At 41.4% G+C, this 20810-nt stretch overlaps 1 protein-coding gene across 1 annotated transcript in view; it reads right to left on the minus strand.

The window, feature by feature from the left end:
* The window catches only part of GGT7 (gamma-glutamyltransferase 7), a 73486-nt gene that overhangs the window by 31681 nt on the left and 20995 nt on the right, over positions 1-20810 (minus strand). The window contains exons 4-10 of the mRNA XM_068262465.1: positions 16107-16221; positions 13445-13512; positions 12091-12164; positions 7536-7729; positions 7324-7411; positions 4355-4482; positions 1632-1720 (exon numbers count right to left, since the gene is read on the minus strand). Of these exons, the coding sequence (XP_068118566.1) occupies positions 1632-1720; positions 4355-4482; positions 7324-7411; positions 7536-7729; positions 12091-12164; positions 13445-13512; positions 16107-16221 (756 nt within the window). The remainder of the gene's footprint in view (positions 1-1631; positions 1721-4354; positions 4483-7323; positions 7412-7535; positions 7730-12090; positions 12165-13444; positions 13513-16106; positions 16222-20810) is intronic.

Raw genomic sequence — 20810 nt, forward strand, 5'->3', positions numbered from 1 at the left:
TTGTGAATGATCATTTGAAAAATGTTTCACATTTTTGATCAAGATTTAGCTTTCAATAATTCTAAAGGTGCCCATAGATCAGACAATGTATGGGCAGATCGATCAAGAGACAGAGCTCTCTCCAGTCAAATCTGATCTGAGAGAGATCTGCTGGGCACCATAAACTGCAGGCCGATTCCCGATCAATTGCAGAATAAACTCTTTTGGGAATCAGCCTAGTGACACCGGCTCATCGCCTCGCCGCCCCCATTGCTGTCACCCCTCGCGTAAAATGTGCCCTGTGCATGGATAATTTACCCGTCCGGGTCTGCCGCTATCTCTGTCCTCTTGCTCTCAAATACATGTGTCCATGTGCAATACCTCCGCATCCATGTGGGGCGTGTGTGTGCGAGGAAGAGGGCGGAGACAGCGACGGACACAGATAGGTAAAGCATTCATGCACAAGGCACATTTCACACTAGGGGTGACAGCGCCAGGTGTTTCGTTGCATTCGATGCTCGTCCTGATATCACACGCCGTTACCACTGCGCACTTGATCGAGCATGTCAGCTACATGGACCAATCGATTCATGCGACCAATTTCGGCAAAAAATTGCTCGCATTGCCGATCGGGCATTTTATTGGCGGCAGCGATTTTCATCTGATTTGATTATAATAATTGAATCAGATGGTCAATCTGCCGCCAGTTCGCCCGCTGTATGGCCACCTTAACTGAAATGATTGATTAAGGCTACGTTTCCACTGTAGCGTGAATTTTTCGCATCCAAAATATCTTATAAGATTTTTCGGATTGGTGAAAATTTGCGTGTAAATTTGTACGTGTCTTATGCGAATTTTCGTACGCTAACATTCGCATTCGAATCTTATATAAATATAACATAATCTGCCTAATAATAGCTTAGTCATGACTGCTGACAACTTCCTGTAACCATAGATTTAATGCGAATTTTTGTGCAAATAATGCGAAAATTGCAAAGCACTGTACGCGAATCGAACGCGATGTCTGAAAAAATGATGCAGGACCTCAGATTTTTTCACGCGTACGAACACGTCCGAAAATTCGCATTGAATGGAAACAGCCCCATTCACTACCATTAGTTGCCAACTCAATGCAAATTTTCTGAGAGAAAAATCTGACACAAAACGCACAAGTGGAAACCAGGTCTAAAGGATTCAAAGAGAGCGTTGTGTTAAGCCAGCATAACGCATAGGATTTTCTTTTTCAGTATAACCAAACAGTGAGCTTTCAGTTTACTGGGGGGAAAATAAAGGGGATAAAAACATAACGCAACAGGGATATAAAGGCTTCCATCTTTATTTCCTTTTAAACAATGCATATTGCCTGGCTGCATTGCTGCTCCTCTGCCTCTAATACTTTTAGCCATAGACCCTGAACAAGCATTCAGGTCAGGTGCGCTGACTGAAGTCTGACTGGATAAGCTGCATGTTTGATTCAGGTGTGTGATTCAGACACTGTTGCAGCCAAAGAGGACAAAGCAGGACAGACAGGCAACTGGTATTGTTTAAAAGGAAATAATTACGGAAGCCTCGCTTTACGTTCCCTTTAAGTAGGTCTGAATCTTCTGTACCCACTAAAGCAACTGACAGACTACAAAAATGAAGGTATTCACCTTAGTATTTCTGTGACATAGTTAGTGACGGTGAGGTCAACAGACGGATCCCCCAGTTTGCTGGCGCTGCCAAGGGCTATTTTTAAAGTCTGTAGTGTAAAAAAAACAAAACAAGAAAATATATAAAGGCTGTACAGCCGTCAAACTCGACATAAAGTTAAACACAAGACAAAACTCAATGTTCGGCAGTATAAGTTACAGGACTAAAGGTGCGCACATGGCCTTGATTGGCCAATTTAAACACCGCCATGTTGTACTAGAGCTTACCTGCACTATCTGTTCAAAGTTTTTAAAATCTGTTGGCCCTCACACTACCAGTCATTGGTGTAACATGCATAAAGAGGAACTCCAGTGAAAATAATGTAATAAAAAAGTGCTTCATTTTTACAATAATTATGTATAATTGATTTAGTCAGTGTTTGCCCATTGTAAAATCTTTCCACTCCCTGATTTACATTCTGACCTTTATCACATGGTGACATTTTTACTGCTGGCAGGTGACGTCAGTGGAAGGAGATGCTGCTTGATTTTTTGGCAGTTGGAAAAAGCTGTAAACAGCTGTTATTTCCCACAATGCAACAAGGTTCACAGACAGGAAATCACACTGTGAGGGGGGTCTGATGATCTGTTTGTGAAAAGGAAAAGATTTCTCATGGGAAACGGGGTATCAGCTACTGAATGGGATGTAGTTCAATTCTTGGTTACGGTTTCTCTTTAAGGTTGCATACACATCCCATTTTGAATGGCCAATCACTGGTCAATTTTATCACCACCTTCATGTAGTAGGTTTTAAATACTATGAACAGATTATGCAAGGAAGCTTTCATATTAGATGGAGGTGGTAAAGCTGGCCAATCAATTGGATGTAAGCACCCTTAAGCCTGGTACACACTTTCAATTATGATTAGCCAATCACTGACCAATTTTACCACCTCCATGTAGTATGAGGGTTTGCCTACACAATTTGCTCATATTATTCAATTTCTGTAGGCCCTCATACCACACGAAGGTGGTAAAATTGTTCAGGGATTGGCCAATCATCATTGAAAGTGTATACCAGGCTTTAGGGCCTAAACGCACACATGCGCTTCGGTCCCCTTTTCAGAAATGCATCAATGTTACAGGATATCAGAGCTGAAATGTATATTAAAATCAGGGGGAGGGGGCATGAATCAGAGGCAGTCCTCATGCCTACCGCTCCCTCGTTCTCCTCCGTCTCCCTTCCTGACATCATTGTGCCATCATGGGCATAGGCAGAGCGCTCCTGGCCACATGTGCCTGCACACTAACTCCCAACTCCAGTGACCTGGACAGCGATATTAGGGCACTAAGGAGGGGGATGGAGGAGAATGGGGGGGGAGCGGTGGGCATGTTTTTAATATACATTCCAGCTCTGGTATCTTTAAGGCCGGCTTCACACTGCAGATTGGCAGTACAGTGTGGCTATTGCACCTCACTGCCAAAAACAGGCCTTTGGGAATTACCGCGTTAGTACGCAGTAATCCCTGTTTGGCATCAAGCCAAGCAGGATGTGACTCTCATTTCCTGGTGGACATTTGACGACGTGCACGGAAGCGTATTGCTAAAATACACTGAAAACTGCAGCAAGTTTTTTTTTAAAAAACACGTGTGTTACCATAGACTTACATGACTTCCGGACCGACACACATCGCCGCAGGAGCTGCACGGTAATGTAGGTATGGACGTGCGTACCGCACCGCGGGGAGTATGAACTCCCCCATAGGCTTTCATTAGGCTGTTGTAGGGTGTAGTAAATTTACCGCACCCCCTCCGTGTAAAAAGGCCCTCAAGATTGAACATAAGTGGACAGAAGCATGTTAGTAAACTCGGCATTAGTGAAATGTAGATAAATCAGGCAGTGAGTGGGAGAAATGAGGCTGAGTGAGATGGTAAAAGGGGGTCTGATGCATATGGGGCTTGATGAAGGAGCCACATGGATTGGTGCAAAGCTAGGAAACTGTCCATCCATAATTTACCCTCTCGAATCAAACATCTACCATATTACACAGGAAGGCCAGCTGAATAACATCTACAACAAATATCCTTTTATTCAGCAACCACCCATTGGCTGATAGCAGATAAGTGTGTTTTCTGGTTGCTTGAGACTGAATGTTAAAAATAGGCCCAGTTAATACAGTACAATCCCCGACTCTGTATACATACCATGAACTCTGTAATAAATGTTAAAGTACAGTAATTGAAAGTATATCACCTTTGTGATGGCCATGGTATCCAGTCTTTAAGCACAGCAGAGCCTACGAAAAGCCTAAAAAGTTGGCCTTCACCACTGTGAGTACTGCTGGCGGTTTGTGCTGGTTGGTTGAGACGTCTGGTTAGTTGAGTTCTGGATAACTGGGACTCTGCTGTACTACGACTAGATATACTATGACCAGGACAAAGGAGGACCTTCATAGGCAATACACATGTGCTTTTCCCTACTTAGAAGCAGAATTGGAATATTATCTGGCATAGCAATCTTGTGAATGTACACATTTATTTTACAATCACATTACTGCCTATGAAGCTTGATTTGAGATTAAAAATACTAGTGACCATTGACTTCTGTTGCCCTGGATGCTTCTTTCTGCCTATACGCTAAATGTATACTGGGGCCATCTCCAAGTGTTGCAGTGCCAGCAAGAAAGAGAAGGCGCTGCCCACCTATCAGATCTGTAACACGTAGAATACAGGCAATGTCTTACCTCTGCTATCCAGTGTAAGGCGCTAGAGCGAGACGTGTGCTTGGTAAGATTGGCCCCTTCTAGAATGTTGAGGGCACTTATAAGAGCAGGTCCAGCATGAGGAGCCGGGGGAGCAAATACTAGATGACCTGCAAACAGAGAAACATGAAGACATTATTTGACTATTGATGCCACATCACTCAGCACCACCATCATAATCCATAAAATGTAGTGCTTCCCCACGCCCCCTGACACAGCTTGAATTCCTTTGCACACAGCAGCAGAAACCCGAGCATCTTCTTTCTAAGGTTTATGGGCTGTTGAGGAATAGTTCTTCACAAAGGACTGGTCCTTCTGGGAGCAGCTCTGGACAAAACTTTTATGGTGGAAAATTGGGAGAGTGTGGTTTGAATTAAGACAGTGTTTGTCAACTGTTTCGACCCAAGTAACCCCTGTAGTAATTCAGTTCCAGCCAAGTAACCCCCCCCCCCCCCCACACACACACACACACACACACACATATATATGTACACACACACACACACACACACACACACACACACACACACACACACACACACACACACACACACACATATATATAAATATATATATATATATATAAATATATATATATATATATATATAAATATATATATATATATATATATATATATATATATATGTTGTGGTTGTGTGCAGTGCTTTTGAAATTCCTACTTTTGAGCTGCCTGGTGTTGCACTGCAGACTTCAAAAGCCAGGCAAGTGGTGGGTGGGACTAATATGGCTAGCAGGGGTGTAAATGCAAGCTCATTGGCTGTTGCAGTCATCAGGACCTGCTTCAGCCAATAGAGAGCATTTACAGCAAGGCAAGTTAAGCTGCAGAGTGCCTCTGTCACCTTACATATTACGGATGGAGTGCGGGGGGGGGGGGGGTTGTTTTAACGCTACGTGACGCCACTAATCACAACTGTTTAGCTGATCGGGTTCGCGCAGTTGACATAAAGAGCGCATCTGGCAGGCTGACACAAGGGGACAATGGTAAGCCTGCACAGCTCATCGTGCTGCGTTCCCCTGGCTGTGGTCTCACGTACCACGTGTTGAGAATCTTGAGTCCAGTTCAGTATTACACCTAGGCAGCAAGCCTGGGGGACAGGACAGGCCTTATTGAAGTATCACAACAGATGGTTTAATCAATAAAACAGGCAAAACAAGTATAACATATACTAAAAGTACTAGTACTAGCTGTGGACTTGACACCAATTCAAAGACAAAAACAACTTTATTTGGGGATAACTCCACTTGTGCAAAGCATTTTACAGAGAAAACAAAAACTGCTTTTTCAGGCAAAAAATATATATGGGAGTGGCAAACCTAGCACCTAGCTGGCAGAGACCGGTTTTCAGACACTCCCATATATATTTATAAACTAAAAAGATGTTGGTTTTTTTCCCTATGAAATGCATCGCAATGCGGAGACATACCCAAATAAAGTTGTTTTTGTCTTGAGACTGTTTGTGCCTACCTTGGGAGGTACCATTAAGTCCACCACTACCTACCTTACTGCTTTTAGTGTAATTTATATTTGTTGGCGCCGATTTTTTATCCGTTATACCAGTGATGGAGGTAAGCATGGCCAGGGAATGGGGCGGTATGGACAACTGGAAAAACCATACTGGAGTTGGGAACATCAGCTCAGGAGGGGGTGATAGAAACCTCAATGTTGAAGTTCTCCATAGGTAAGTATGAAAGGGTATGTTGGTGTAGGCCCTGTTAGGTATTTGTGTGTGTAGGGGAGGAAAAACATTCCTGGAGTTGAGTTTTATAATTAATGCTTATTAAATAAAGTACCATATATACTCGCGTATAAGCCACATTTTTCAGCACAACAAATGTGCTGAAAAGTCCCCCCTTTGGCTAATATGTAAGTCAGCAGACAGTGAGTCACTTTTTCCTGGTCTGTGAAGGAAAAGTGGGCACCTCGGCATATACGCGGGTCGGGCTAATGTGTGAGTATATACGGGTATTTTTCCGAGATACACTTTACAAAAAGAGAGAGAGCAGTGATGCTAGTCTGATACAATTAAGACATAGAAAAGGAGACATCAGAAACAGTGGTGTAACTAAGGAGCTTGTGGCCCCAGTGGAAGTTTTACATGGGGCCCAAGTGTAAGTTTTACATGGGGCCCCAAGCACACTATTGATATGAAGCCCCAAAGGACAGCTGCACTGAGGTGTAATCAGAGTAAACAGTTTGTTAAAGAGACACGGAAGCGAAAAAAATTATGATATAATGAATTGGTTGTGTAGTACAGATAATTACTAGAACATTAGTAGCAAAGAATATATTCTATATAATATTTTTATTTTCAGTTATATTGTTTTTTTTGTATCATTCACTAATTTTTGCAGTTTACACACTACTGAGCATTCTAAATGATTTTACAGAGTAGGCCAGTGAACTTTTGACCTGTCCTCTGCAGAAGAAAAAACAATACGGTGACTGACACTTGAGATAATAAGCTTCAGAAGACAGAGCTCTCTACGACTTTGAAAGCGATATATCATAATTGTTTTTCTCACTTCAGTGACTCTTTAAGAATTACCACTATTCAATGCACATATAGAGGTGGTCATTATATTAGCATAGCACGAATAAAAAGCTAATAAGATGGATGAAGGGGTCTTTAGCATGCCCCTCTGGCCCAAGGACACTGGTGCAGTCACAACCTCTGCATCCCCTATTGCAACATCACCAGAAATCACTTTAGAGTACTGCTACTATGAAAGACTCAACCAGCCAGCTGGGCGTGTCTGAGATATGTCTGTATTTGCTTGGAAGGGGAGACACATAAGGACTAGTTAGTGCTATCTGGAAGAATATGAATTCCAAAATCTGTTTTAATTTGGTGCTCTCATTATTTTGTTTACACATTAGACTCTATGTCATAGTTAGAATTTTATTGCGATGCTGGGATAAGATGGTTACCTTGATAGACTGTTTGCACAGGTTGCTCCACATTAACACTGTAGTTGCTGAAATCGTCTTCTGTCATGACCCCGCCCTGTGCATTCACCTGAGAAGTCAAAATCAACAGAATATCTGTGAGGAGATCTGAGAGAAACCATTTAACATGCTGAATATCCTGATCAGATTAACCTGTTTATAAGAAAATGGTATGGCCTTTTTTGTCCCCTTACCTCGGATACCATTTCCCGCGTTATGTTGCTGTTGTAGAATGCATCAACTCCTCTTGCTGCTACATCCTGCAAGATGGCTGCCAAGTCCAGCCTTCTGAGAAAGGTCCCTGCTGTCAGTGGAAGTCCGTGTGGGAAGAATATCTCCTGAAAAGTGTTTGAGAGGCCGTCTTCGTTCAATTCGCTGATGGCCTTGGCTGACATAAACAAGACTGTTAGAGCAGGTCAAGTTTTCACCTTCAAAAAGTTGTATTTTTGACAAATTTGACACAGCGTTCATGAACAGCCCTTAGCTCTGTAACTAGTGTATCTCCATAGATCTGTAGATTAGTCCTAAAAGAGGGACAAAGGAAGAAGTAAGAGGGACAGAGGGATTTGGTTCCCAAAGACCTCTGTGAAAAAGGGAAAGTTGGGAGCTATGGAATTAGCTGATGTCGAATACAGGAAGTCCCTTTGACAGTACTTCCTGTAGCACAGACTTTCACATGCTGCAATATTTGAATGTTCAGTCTCTGCCCCATTCTTCTGGAGAATTTAAGTAGCCCCTCCCACAAAACTTACTATTAATTCTATTAAAGTTTACCTTGCACATGGCAGAAGGAAAACACAGAGAAATGCACCCTGTATGTATTTAGAGTTTAGCTTGTCTAATCTCCCCTCATCTGTGACTAATCACAAGTCTAATTCACATCTTTCAGCTGTATCCGCTGGCTGCCTCAGCATAGCAGCCGATTTGTAAACACAGGATAACAACCCTATGTCTGCTTCCGTGAAAGCAGGAAGTAGACACTGCATATTTATTGCAGGATTTGTATCAGCTGTAACAAATAAATGTTTTAGGTTATTATGCTGTTGCTTATCTTTTAGAGCAGAAAGGAAGTTCTGAGATCAGGTCTGCTTTAACTCAGCTGCTTCTGGTCATGTGAACAAGGTAGTGGCGTGGAGGCAGATACGGTGTCACAAGGCCAATTCCCAAAAAATCTCATGCTAAAGTCAATTGGGGAACGATCTGTAGTTTATGAGCAGGCAACAGATCTCTCTTCTATCAGATTCAATTAGAGAGAGATCTGTCTCTTGGTCGATCTGCCCATGCATCTTCTGATGTATGGGCACCCTAAGGCATATATAGATACAGGAATCCTATGGGAGGGGGGTTAGTGTTAGGCCTATAGATAGGGATTTGCAGGGTCAACAATACTATGCCAGAAAAAGATAACTACTTGTTTTATTTACAAAACAGATGTATTGTACTGTCCACATTTTGATGTCAGTGAAATTTATATAGTAATAGTAAATAAAGAGAATTCTGTTCCTGGCATTTGCCATTTTGGTTCCCTCTGACTGAAGCCAATCCTGATGTCATTTCCTCCCTTACTCTTTTTTTTTTCTCTCCTAGCTGCTCTAGCTAGTTTGCTTTGTAAACACATATGACCACAGCACAGATCATTTATCAGCAGCTCACTGAACTGCCCTCAGCCAATCAGTGAGGAACAGGGATAGGAGATGACAAGCTTCCTTTCTCGTCAGCAATGTACCAAATAGAGCCAGGCTAACAGATAAGATTTATTACAGCAGAAACATTTCTGATTAGATTGGAGTGCTTGCAATGCAGGGTGAGGTTCTAGACTGCATAATGAACACAGAGCAGTGGGTAAATGGAATTTGATTTTGTGGCTGACAATCCCTCTTTAAAGGAGTCATCAGGCAAAAAAAAAAAAAGAGCTTTACTCACCTGGAGCTTTCTCTAGCCCTTTGCAGCCGACTGTCCCACGCCGACCGCTCCCCGCACGGTGCAGAGGACGACCTCGAGGTCGTCCTTACTGCGCCTGCGTAAAGGGCCGCTGCCAATCATGGCCACGTTGCCCACGGCCAACTGCGCAGGTGCAGTAGTTCTGCGCCTGCGCAGTACGCCGCGGGCAACGTGGCCATGATTGACAGTGGCACTTCACGCAGACGCAGTACGGACGACCTCGAGGTTGTCCTCTGCACCGTGCGGGGAGCCTGGGATGGCGGCAGAAAGAGGAGCGGTCGGTGTGGGACAGTCGGCTGCAAGGGGATAGAGAAAGCCCCAGGTGAGTAAAGCTTTTTCTTTTAGCTTTGCTTGATGACTCCTTTAAAGTGGTCTGAAACTCTGACATAACATTCAATAAAAATGTGTTTCCTACTTTTTATTACACATACAGTTATCATATTTGCTTTTGTGCACAAGTAATATTATCTGTCTACAAATTACAAGCTTTCAAAGTGTAAAAAGTTTTCAAAGTGTAGTTTATCGTGCCCTGAAAGCTGCCATTGCATTTTATTCCAGCTGCTTTTTATTATATATTAAAATCTAGTGAGCTGTTCTGAACTGTGTGTATGGTTAAAGCACAGATTGCTTCTCAGAGAGTTTTTAGTTGTTTACACACAAATGTAGCAACATTGGAATGTACTGTTATCTCCAGTCTTGATCTCTCAGTTTCAATGATGTTCTGTTACAATCTTTTTCTGGGATAGTAGCTTTAAAGCTGTAAGGAATCTTTTAGAGCAAAGTAAAAATGCTGACTTTCAGACCACTTTAGGAGGAGGATAGTGGTAAGAGATAGGGAAGCAAATAGTAGAATATCGCCAATAGAAAGTTAGCGATATTCTTACTGTCTGCAATGCTGCCAATTCCAATTTCAACAGTGCCCAAATTCAACAGGTGGCTATTCTAAATGTATGCCTTTAAGTGCCTTTTTTTAGTAGCATTCTCCAGGGATTCAGAATGATATGAGCATATTTCCAATTACTGCAAAGAGAAGGCATCAGTCTTAAAATCTCAATAATCTGCTTCAACTTAGAATAACCTCATTTATGAGTCTAGAAGTACTGAAGTCATAAACATTGTGGAATAAACCAAACTAGATCAACCAGTTCCACCTGGGCAATGAATGTCGCCAATATCCAATCACAAATAAAGACTTCTAAAAACACTTCATGTTTTTTCTATGCAGCTAAGAATTAATTCAAACTATTCCGTTTGTGCAACTGGGCTTAAAGTTCAGGTGAGGGAACACAAGTTGTACTTATTATAGGATAAGACGATAAATGCACATGATTTTAAAAATACAAGTATAGCCATTTCTAAAGCTGGTATGCTGTAAGCAAAGCAGGGCCGTTTCTGGCCTTTTGATGCCCTAGGCAAGACACAACAGCAACTCTCTCCACAAAGACATTACACAATCTTAACTGGAAAGTGGATAAAACTCTGACAGAACATTCAATAAAAATGTGTTTTCCCACTTTTTATTACCCATTCAGTTACCATATTTGCTTTTGTGCACAAGTAATATTGTCTGTTTACAAATTGCAAGTTCCCAAAGTATAGTTTACCTGCTCTGAAAGCTGCCATGGCATTTTATTCATAATTGCTTTTATTACATATTAACATCTTCTAGCGAGCTCTTCTCAACAGTGTGCATGCTAGAAGCAGAGACAGCTCCTGCTGAGCTCAGCTAAGAATGTAACAGAGGAATGTAATCAAAAGATAATGATATCTCTGGATGCAGATCATATGCTGAAGGGGCTTTCCATGGCAGGACATAGTGCTGTGTTTAACCGTTTGAATGCTGTTCTGCTACAATATTTTTGTGCTAGTAGGTTTAAGGCTGTAAGGAATCTTGTAGAGCAGAGAAGAAATGCTGAGTTTCAAACCACTTTATTGTGAGTTTCAAGGTTTCAATGTTACAAGGTGAGTTTCAAGGTAAATATTGGGCTCCAGAGGTATTGAGAAAATACATTATATAAGTAAAAAATGTTTGCTTATCAAGTCACTACTGTTATGCTAATTTAGGCTACGCAGGAGAAAAACATAAACATGCAGTGGGAGGTGGGCGGATTGGAAATACTGGTTTGCACACTGAACTGGGCAATCTGGTGGATTTAGAGCTGGTTCACACTATGGGGTTGATTCACAAAAGCGTGATAACTGCTATCACAGCAGTTATCATGCGATGTGCCGTGTGGCGCTTTGCGCTCGCAAAGCATTACTCCATGTGATAACCAAATGTTTGCGCGCAATCACGGGCGTTTCATGCAATCACAGAGTAATGCTTTGCGTGTGCAGATCCCGTGATAACTGCTGTGATAGCAGTTATCACGCTTTTGTGAATCAACCCCAATGAGCGTTTGCGTATTTTTTTAAGCGCTGGCGATTTTAGAAATTGCCCTATGAGAGTGTTCACATCTGAGCGGTTCTATTCCGATCTGCTTTGAAAAGCGCTGCCTGTACGATTTTTTGAGCACTTTGGCTCAATGGAAGGTATAGGGAAATCGCAAAGCGCTTGAAAAGGTGCTCTTTATAGTGATTTCCCGAGTGCTTCTATGGATAAATACATTGTATTTATTAATTTTTGGGCGAAAGAGTTAAAAAATTGCTCTGCAAAAGCGCTTAAAAAAACGCTTAGAAAGCGCAAGGAAAAGCGAATAAAAAATTGCAATAAATCGCTCAGCGCTTGAAATAGCGATGTCGATTTATAATGTGAACATAGCCTAAAACAGGTCTGCATTTTCAACACATATTAGAAAAAATCCTTACCCAAGTCATGAGTTGTATTGAATCCACCACTTGCAACTTCTGCCACCTTAGAAATAAGATCAGACCATGGCAGTCTGTAGAAATAAATCCAGAAGAGTTATTAACTGAGTGCAGAGCTAGTTCTGAGCAGCTAGAGGAAATGGATGTCACAGCTCTCTGTTAAGTACACATCTCCCAAGACAAGTCCAAATCCAAATCCAAAAAAGCTTTATTGGCAGGACCAAATACATTTAGCATTGCCAAAGCAAAACAAAACATTAACATGGGGAGGGGGGGTTGTGGGAATAAGGGAAGGATATAGGGGGTTGGGGTATATAGTCCATAGGTGTGTGGAGGATGTAAGGGACAGCATGGGGGACTGGGATATACAGTCCATAGGGGGGTATTGGGGAAATAACAAGTCCCTTCCTCTTGAGTTCTCTTCCCCATACTATAACATCTGCCCCTATATTTAAATAGTCTCTCAAAAAAAAAAAAACCCCACTAAACTGTCAGCCCATATTACTCTCTGGTTTAATCAGGTATTTTTCAGCCAACATAACCTCTGCCCACTTACATCTTTCTTACTGGAAATATTGTACTTTGATGTCCTCTAGCTATGAGCATCTCCCTTATCTGTTGTATCTAGCATACCCATATTTGTCATTTCCAATCCTAGCCATCTCAGTGTCTGTACCGTGTGCAGGTCTTTTACTGACAGCGTGTGAAAATATCACTCAGGAGAAAAAGTTAACTGCATATTGGCTTTTAAATCAAAAAGTACATTTACATACTTTACATACATACTTTAGTGCAAATAAAGTAATGATTAGGTGGAAGAATAGAGGAAAATATTGGAAAACCTGCAAAATATTCTGAAGTCAAGCACTCTTATTCAGTTTCCCTTTTCTTTGAAGTTTTATCCTAGGACAGGTGATATTTTCACACCAAGGGCCCATAGGCAATTCACCTTTTCTCCTCCTGGGGATAATTTGTAATCATCTGTTTAGAATAACGTTTCAGCACTTTGCAATTGAAAAAATACCAAAAGTAACTGAAAAAGAACTGTCAAAATTATTCAGTGTATTTTCTTGCTTCCTGGTGGCTTAAAAAGTTACGTTAAAAAAAAAAGATACAAATGTATCGCCTAGGGTAAACTTAGGGGGAAAAAGCAAATAGTTTAAGGTCCAAGGAGACAAGAACCTGAGAAAAATAAAACAAGATACACATAAAAAAAATTGGGGGGATGTTTATAAAATCAAAACCAAAGAATGTTATTAAATCCACTATAGCTGCCAATGTCCAACATGGAGTAGGAAATAAACGTATTATGCCAAAAAACGATAGTGCCAAGAGGAGCCACATACGTACGTACTTGCCATACAACTTGTGAGCCTTGTCCATGCCTTTCAGCATTCCAGGAACACCAACCAGAAGACCAGGCTGGTAGAATATAAGATAAGAACAGGTCACACATATTATAACCTTGCACGTCATCAAATATTTCAGAGGGCACACTGTTATTTAGACTTTGGATAAAATATTTGCTATACAATTAATTTATATAAACTGGACCTGTGCAGTGCCAGCAGGATTAAGGGAAAGTGCTTTTTTTTGCGACAGTATCAAGCTTATCACATCATGCCACTAACAGAAAGCTTCCTATTTTGGATAAGATAAGGACACTGTGACCAGAGGGTAATTGAAACCCCCCTACCTCCCTTTGAAGAGTTTACACAGTGATGTAAGCCTGTTGTCTAGGTGATGTTTGTTGTGGGAGGGGCAGTAAGCTGTGACAGAAGGGAGGGAAAATTAACACTGAGTTGGGTTGAAAAAAAAAAGGCAGAAGTGACAGACATATTCTTTTTTTTTTTTTTTGTCCTTTTCAAGTAGACATAGATTTGCTTGATCAGCAGACTGAATCTTAGTATAAAAAGATAACATTAGGTACACATCTTAGTAGCCACAGGGTTTTCGAGATCTATAGGAAGGCAACTGAGCAGACTCTCCACTGAGAAGAGTTCCTGGTCTGAACTAGTGAGCCATAAAGTTACACCAGTTTTCATATGATATTAATATTTTTGCTGTCGTAATATTTATAGACTGGCTGACTACGTGTTCATAACACGTGAGAATGTCTGGTGAAAATAATCAAGAACTCCTAAAGGTGGCCACACACGATACAATAAAATGATCCGATTTTACAGTAATTCGATAAAAATGATCGGATCTCCCAAAAAAATTGAAAGCTTTTTTTTTTTCATTCGACTGAAAAATCTGATCGCATTTCCAGTTTTCATCGATTTTTATTGATCCGGGAATGCCAGATATTTTTCTTCAATCTTTCTAAAGATTGTATGGTGTGTGTTAGATTGTCAATTTATTAATATACACACCCTAGCAATTTTCTCAGAGTTTCCAATCATTTTAATCATAATTGGGGAAAAATTGAACAGGTGTGTGTGGTATTTTTGAAATGTTACAATCAGTCAGAAAAATTGATTGCAATTCTTAAATTGAACATATATTTAAAAAAATTGTATGGTGTGTGGCCACCTTTAGGCTAGGCTCACGGTAGGGTGTTGCATTCTCTGCAAAGCAGGAACGCAATGCAACAGAATGGGAAAGTTGCACTGCTCGTTATCTGTGCATTGTGTCGCATACAGTGAAGCATACAGGCAATGAATGGTATGCTTTGCTATCACTATTAACGAGTGCGTTTTAGTGGCAACGCAGTACATGCAGTGTGTTGGGATGCCGAATGCCGCTGCACTGCACCACAACAGCCTCACTGCGAACACTGGAAAATAGGGGAAAGGGGAAGTTGAATAGCGTATTTTAATTCTGAGTCCAACCACACTTCTGTCAAAGGACACTACTCCAGTTATAACGGACTAATCATTTATTAGTATCAAATACATAAATGATAAGATAAACGTATGCCAAAGAGTAACATAAACCAACAGACATGCACGAAAGTTACATTAAAAACAGCAGGAATCCTCCCAACACATATATTATTATTATTATTTAGTATTTATATAGCGCCGACATCTTCCGCAGCGCTGTACAGAGTACAAGGTGAGAGAAAAAGCACCGGCACTAAATGCAGCAGGGAGGATATAACCACAAACAGTCTTACCTGCAGCGCGCTCCACGAACGTTCAAATTGCAGTCCAAGAAAAGAGAAGATGATGGGCATCTGCTGCATAAGAACCCTTTATTGTGGTGGGTGGACACAGTGGTTACAGCAGTGGGGGGAAAGAAGCAAAGTTCATCTTTGCGAAACAGCTGTCAGACATCACCACTGCTGTAACCACTGTGTCCACCCACCACAATAAAGGGTTCTTATGCAGCAGATGCGCATCATCTTCTCTTTTCTTGGACTGCAAGCTGTACAGAGTACATAGTCATGTCACCTAACTGTCCCTAGAGGAGCTCACAATCTAATCCCTACCATAGATGTATAGTCTATGTATGTATTGCGTAGTGTGTGTATCATAGTCTAGGGCCAATTTTAGGGGGAAGCCAATTACCTTATCTGTATGTTTTGGTAGTGTGGAAGGAAACCGGAGTGCCCGGGGGAAACACACGCAGACACGGGGGGGGGGGGGGGGGGACATACAAACTCTGTGCCGAGTGCCCTGGCTGGGATTGAAAACGGGGACCCAGCGCTGCAAGGCGAGAGTACTAACTACAACACTACAGTGCTGCATGCATGCATATCCCCTGAATCAGTGAATGCAATGATAGTGCGGTTTGGGTGCTTCTAGTTGAGTGTTCTCAGCAGTGATCAGCATGGATTGTGGCATCAGGTACTACCGATGGATAAATATTCCTGTCCTGTTCAGGAAGTTTGGAAGTCCTTGTGTGAATGCTGCATAAGCGGTGCATTGCAGTGTCACAATCCGCACTACAAACCAGCCATTATGCCACAAATCCCCACTGTGAACGTGGCCTGAGGGATTCTGGCAGGCATAAGCTGTCACGCTGCCAGTCTAGTCTGCACCTCACAGTGGACCATAAATAATCATTACCTTATTTCTCCAGTACTGCAGGAGCTCATTGTGGATTCCAGAAGGCGCGGTCTCCCGGAAATCAATGACATCTGTCAGGTTGCTTCTGATATCGTGCACCAGCATCACACCTCCTCTGATGAAGACAAAAAAAATTACAGATATTCACCAATACACACAACAGTAAGGTATGGAATACAACGGGATTAGAGTAGAATCAAATGTTCTAAATCGTTTCCCAGACAATCTCGGATAGTGTTAAAAAATGTCTTCCACAAGTCTTGTAGTAGAAAACTAGAAAAGAGGACTTGAGGCCCTTTTCCAGCCGAAGCGCAATGCGATCCTTGGATCACTAACGTTTTGCTGATCACAAGGGCACTGCAATGGACATGGGAAACATTCACCTTTTACACCACTGAGCTTTGATTTTTGGCCAATTGCAAATGCTCTTGATACCACATGTTTTTGTGCATTTATTATTGGCCTATATTCATTTTTTCATTATTGTTGAAAACCACCCTCTCCATTCCTAACCCAAACCTCCCCTCTCTATGCCTAACATTAGCTTCTGTACTTTTTGACTAACACTAACTTTCCCTCTCTATGTCTAACACTAACCTCCCCCTCCACGCCTAAACACTAACCTACCTCTCCACTCCTAACACTAACCTCCCTCTGCTTGCCTAACACTAACCTCACCTATATATATATATATATATATATATATATATATATATATATATATATATATATATATAAACACTAACCTCTCCGCTCTATGCCTAAAACTAACTTCCCCTTTCTATGTCTAACACTAATCTCCTCTCTCCACACCTAACACCAACCTCCTCTCTCAATGCATAACACTTGCCTAACTCTTGACACTAACCTTCCTTTCCACGCCCAACATTTAACACTAAACTCTCTCTCCACACTTAAAGAGGAGCTCCAGTGAAAAAAATGTAATAAAAAAGTGCTTACCGTAATTTTTACAATAGTTATGTTTAAATGATTTATTTAGTGTTTTCCCATTATAAAAGCTTTCCTATCCCTGATTTACATTCTGACATTTATCACGTGGTGACATTTTTACTGCTGGCAGGTGATGTCACTGGAAGTAGCTGCTGATTGCTTTTTTGGCAGTTGGAAACAGCTGTAAACAGCTATTTCCCACAATGCAACGAGGTTCACAGACAGGAAACTGTCAGGACCATGGTCCTGACAGTTTCCTGTGGGAGGAGTTTCACCACAACATCAGCCATACAGAGCCCCCTGATGATCAATTTGTGAAAAGGAATAGATTTCTCATGGGAAAGGGGGTATCAGCTACTGATTGGGATGAAGTTCAATTCTTGGTTACGGATTCTCTTTAAAGGATACCCGAGGTGACATGTGACATGATGAGATAGACTTGTGTATTTATTATGCCAAGTACACACATACAACTAGGTTGTGTTCCTTTTTTTCTTTCTCTGCCTGAAAGAGTTAATCATCAGGTATATAAGTGGCAGTTCCTGTCTGAGTCAGCACTGGGTCAGTCTACAGTGTGACCCTCATTGATAAGAAATTACAACTATAATACACGTTCCTGACAGAAAATAGCTTCTGAGAGCAGGAAAGAGATAAAAAGGATCAATAGTTCATAGATTTTAACTTTGGAATACTTTAATGACTGAGTCATTAAGCAAAACCAATAAAACAGTAAAAACTTAAAAAGTAGATATAAATAAAAATAATACTGTGGAATATCTTAAAAATTCATTTTTAGAAGAAGGAGGATAGATACAATTGTTTATTTCATTAGTTTAATTTCACCTCGGTGTTCCTTTAACTTCTAACACTAACCTCCCTCTCCCTGCCTAATACTAACCTCCCTCTCTCTGCCTAACGCTAACCTCCCCTCTCCATGCCTAAAGGCCCATACACACACCTGACTAAGGCTACATAGCTGACATGTGTCTGTACAGGCCAGTAAGCTATGTCGCCCTAGGGTATCGGGTCCCAATCCCTGACGGGCAACATAAAGTCAAAAGGTGTGTACGCATCTTAAAGAGACTCCGTAACAAAAATTGCATCCTGTTTTTTATCATCCTACAAGTTCCAAAAGCTATTCTAATGTGTTCTGGCTTACTGCAGCACTTTGTACTATCACTGTCTCTGTAATAAATCAATGTATCTTTCCCCTGTCAGACTTGTCGGCCTGTGTCTGGAGGGCTGCCAAGTTCTTCAGTGTTGTGGTTCTGCTATGAACTCACCCTTCCAGGCCCCTCTCTGCACACTGCCTGTGTGTTATTTAGATTAGAGCAGCTTCTCTCTTCTCTCTTATCTTTTACAAGCTGGATAAATCGTCCTCTGAGCTGGCTGGGCTTTCACATACTGAGGAATTACAAACAAGGGCAAAGCTATTTGCAGGAAGAAAAGAGGAGCCTGAAACTTCAGTGCATGGGGGAAAGAAACACACAAATGATCTCTTGAGATTCAAAAGGAATGCTGTATACAGCCTGCTTGTGTATGGATGTATTTTTCTATGTGTGGACATACTGTACATCAACCTACTTCCTGTTTTGGTGGCCATTTTGTTTGTTTACAAACAAACTTTTTAAAACTGTTTTTAACCACTTTTAATGCGGCGAGGAGCGGCGAAATTGTGACAGAGGGTAATAGGAGATGTCCCCTAACGCACTGGTATGTTTACTTTTGTGTGATTTTAACAATACAGATTCTCTTTAACACTAACCTTCCTCTCCAAGCCTAACACTAACCGCCCACTCCCTGCCTAACACTAATCTATCCTCTCCTCTGCCTAACACTAGCCTCCCTCTCCAGGCCTAATTATTGAAACTAACCTCCCTCTACATTCCTAAAACTAACTTTCCTTTCCATGCCTAGCTGCTAACTAGTTAACCTCTCTCTCCTTGCCTAACACTAATCTCCCCTCTCCTCGTCCTAGCTCTAACTTCCCTCTCCCTGTCTAACACTAACCTCCCCTCTTAAAGCCCAACACTAACCTCCCCTCTCTATGCCCAACACTAACCTCCCTCTCTATGCCCAACACTAACCTCCCCTCTCCCTGCCTAACACTAACCTCCCACTTCTCTGCCTAACACTAGCCTCCCTCTCCCTGCCTAACACTAACCTCCCCTCTTAAAGCCTAACACTAACCTCCCCTCTCTATGCCCAACACTAACCTCCCACTTCTCTGCCTAACACTAGCCTCCCTCTCCATGCTTAACTCTTGAAACTAACCTCCCTCTTCATGCCTAACTTCTGACACTAACCTCCCTCTTAATGCCTAGCACTAACCTCCCTCTCCATGCCTAACGCCTTACACTAACCTCTACCTTATCGCCTAACACTAACCCGCAGAGCTCGACTATATTATAAAGGAACTCTGTTCCTATACCCTCACACTATACTCTTGTCTTTGCCACTATGCGAGTTTATACTAAATACATTAAACTTAACTGACTACCTGGTGATGTATGCTAAATCTTAAGTAGTGAAGGAGTTATTTATGTTTTAGGTGCTCTTTAAATGCCAGTATTTGCTGAGTGTTTATACAACCAAATGGGCTAAATCTGCCTATTGTGTTACAGAAAACTGATCCTTAGGTAAGATAACCACATATGAAAAGGACAAACTGTTACGGACAGAGTTACAAGAACAGAAACAGGACGACACAATACCCTCCGTTCACATAATACTCACAGGCCTGATAGAGCATTGCTGCACTTTTAACGTTTTATTCACACAGATTTATAACAACTGACCCCTGATAATATTATACAGATATATTGCAGCATTGGTTTTGCGCCTATAATGAGATTTGAGGATTCAGCAATTACCCGATTCATTATTTTTGATATTGCATCTGCACTGAGAAATTCCCGTCATTAAAAAAAAAAAAAAAAAAAATACTTAGACCTGTATTAGGCTGTAAAATAAATTTTGTAATGCAACATTGAAATTATCTTTCCATATCATTTTGCAGGCTGCTGAGCATGTCTTATAGGGCACCACTACAAACTGTGCCCCCCCCCCCCAAAAAAAGAAAAGGATGTTCTGAGTTCAGGTCCGCTTTAAAGGACAACTGACCTGAGAGGAATATGGAGGCTGCCATATTTATTTCCTATTAAACAATACCAGTTGCATGGTATCCTGCTGATCTTTAAGCCATCGGTAGTGTCTGAATCACACACCTGAAACAAGCATGCAGCAAATGCAGTCAAACTTAAAGGATGACAAAGTTAGCTAAAATTCTAAATGCCACATATACCGGTATTTCCAGTAATTACTAGCAAATAGCAATATAAAGCCTTTTTTTTTATCTTTTCATGTTGTATATGACCTTTACAGAGAACAGTTTTCACTGTGGGTATTACTATGGAGCGCTGTGTTCAGCACATCCAGCATTTAGAAACAATCTTCACTGACTGTTTACTGTGACTGGAATCTGTTCAGAATGATAGGAAGCAGAAATATAGCTTCAAATGTGTGTAAATAATCACCTGCCAAATCTCTGTGCTCCTGTCTGTCTCTTTCTGCCTCACAGTGTAAAGTAAGCAGTTTCAGACAGGTTACAGTTCAGCTCTGACTCCACCCCCCCACCCCCCCCCACCGATGCCGACACAAAATTGTTACAAACAGCTGGGTAAACAAAGCATTTTTTTTGACACAGGCTGTGCTGAGAGACCTCTGAAAAGCTTTATAGTGTTGCTCGCTAAA

This window comes from Hyperolius riggenbachi, chromosome 12, assembly GCF_040937935.1.
Source record: "Hyperolius riggenbachi isolate aHypRig1 chromosome 12, aHypRig1.pri, whole genome shotgun sequence".
NCBI classification, from domain to species: domain Eukaryota; kingdom Metazoa; phylum Chordata; class Amphibia; order Anura; family Hyperoliidae; genus Hyperolius; species Hyperolius riggenbachi.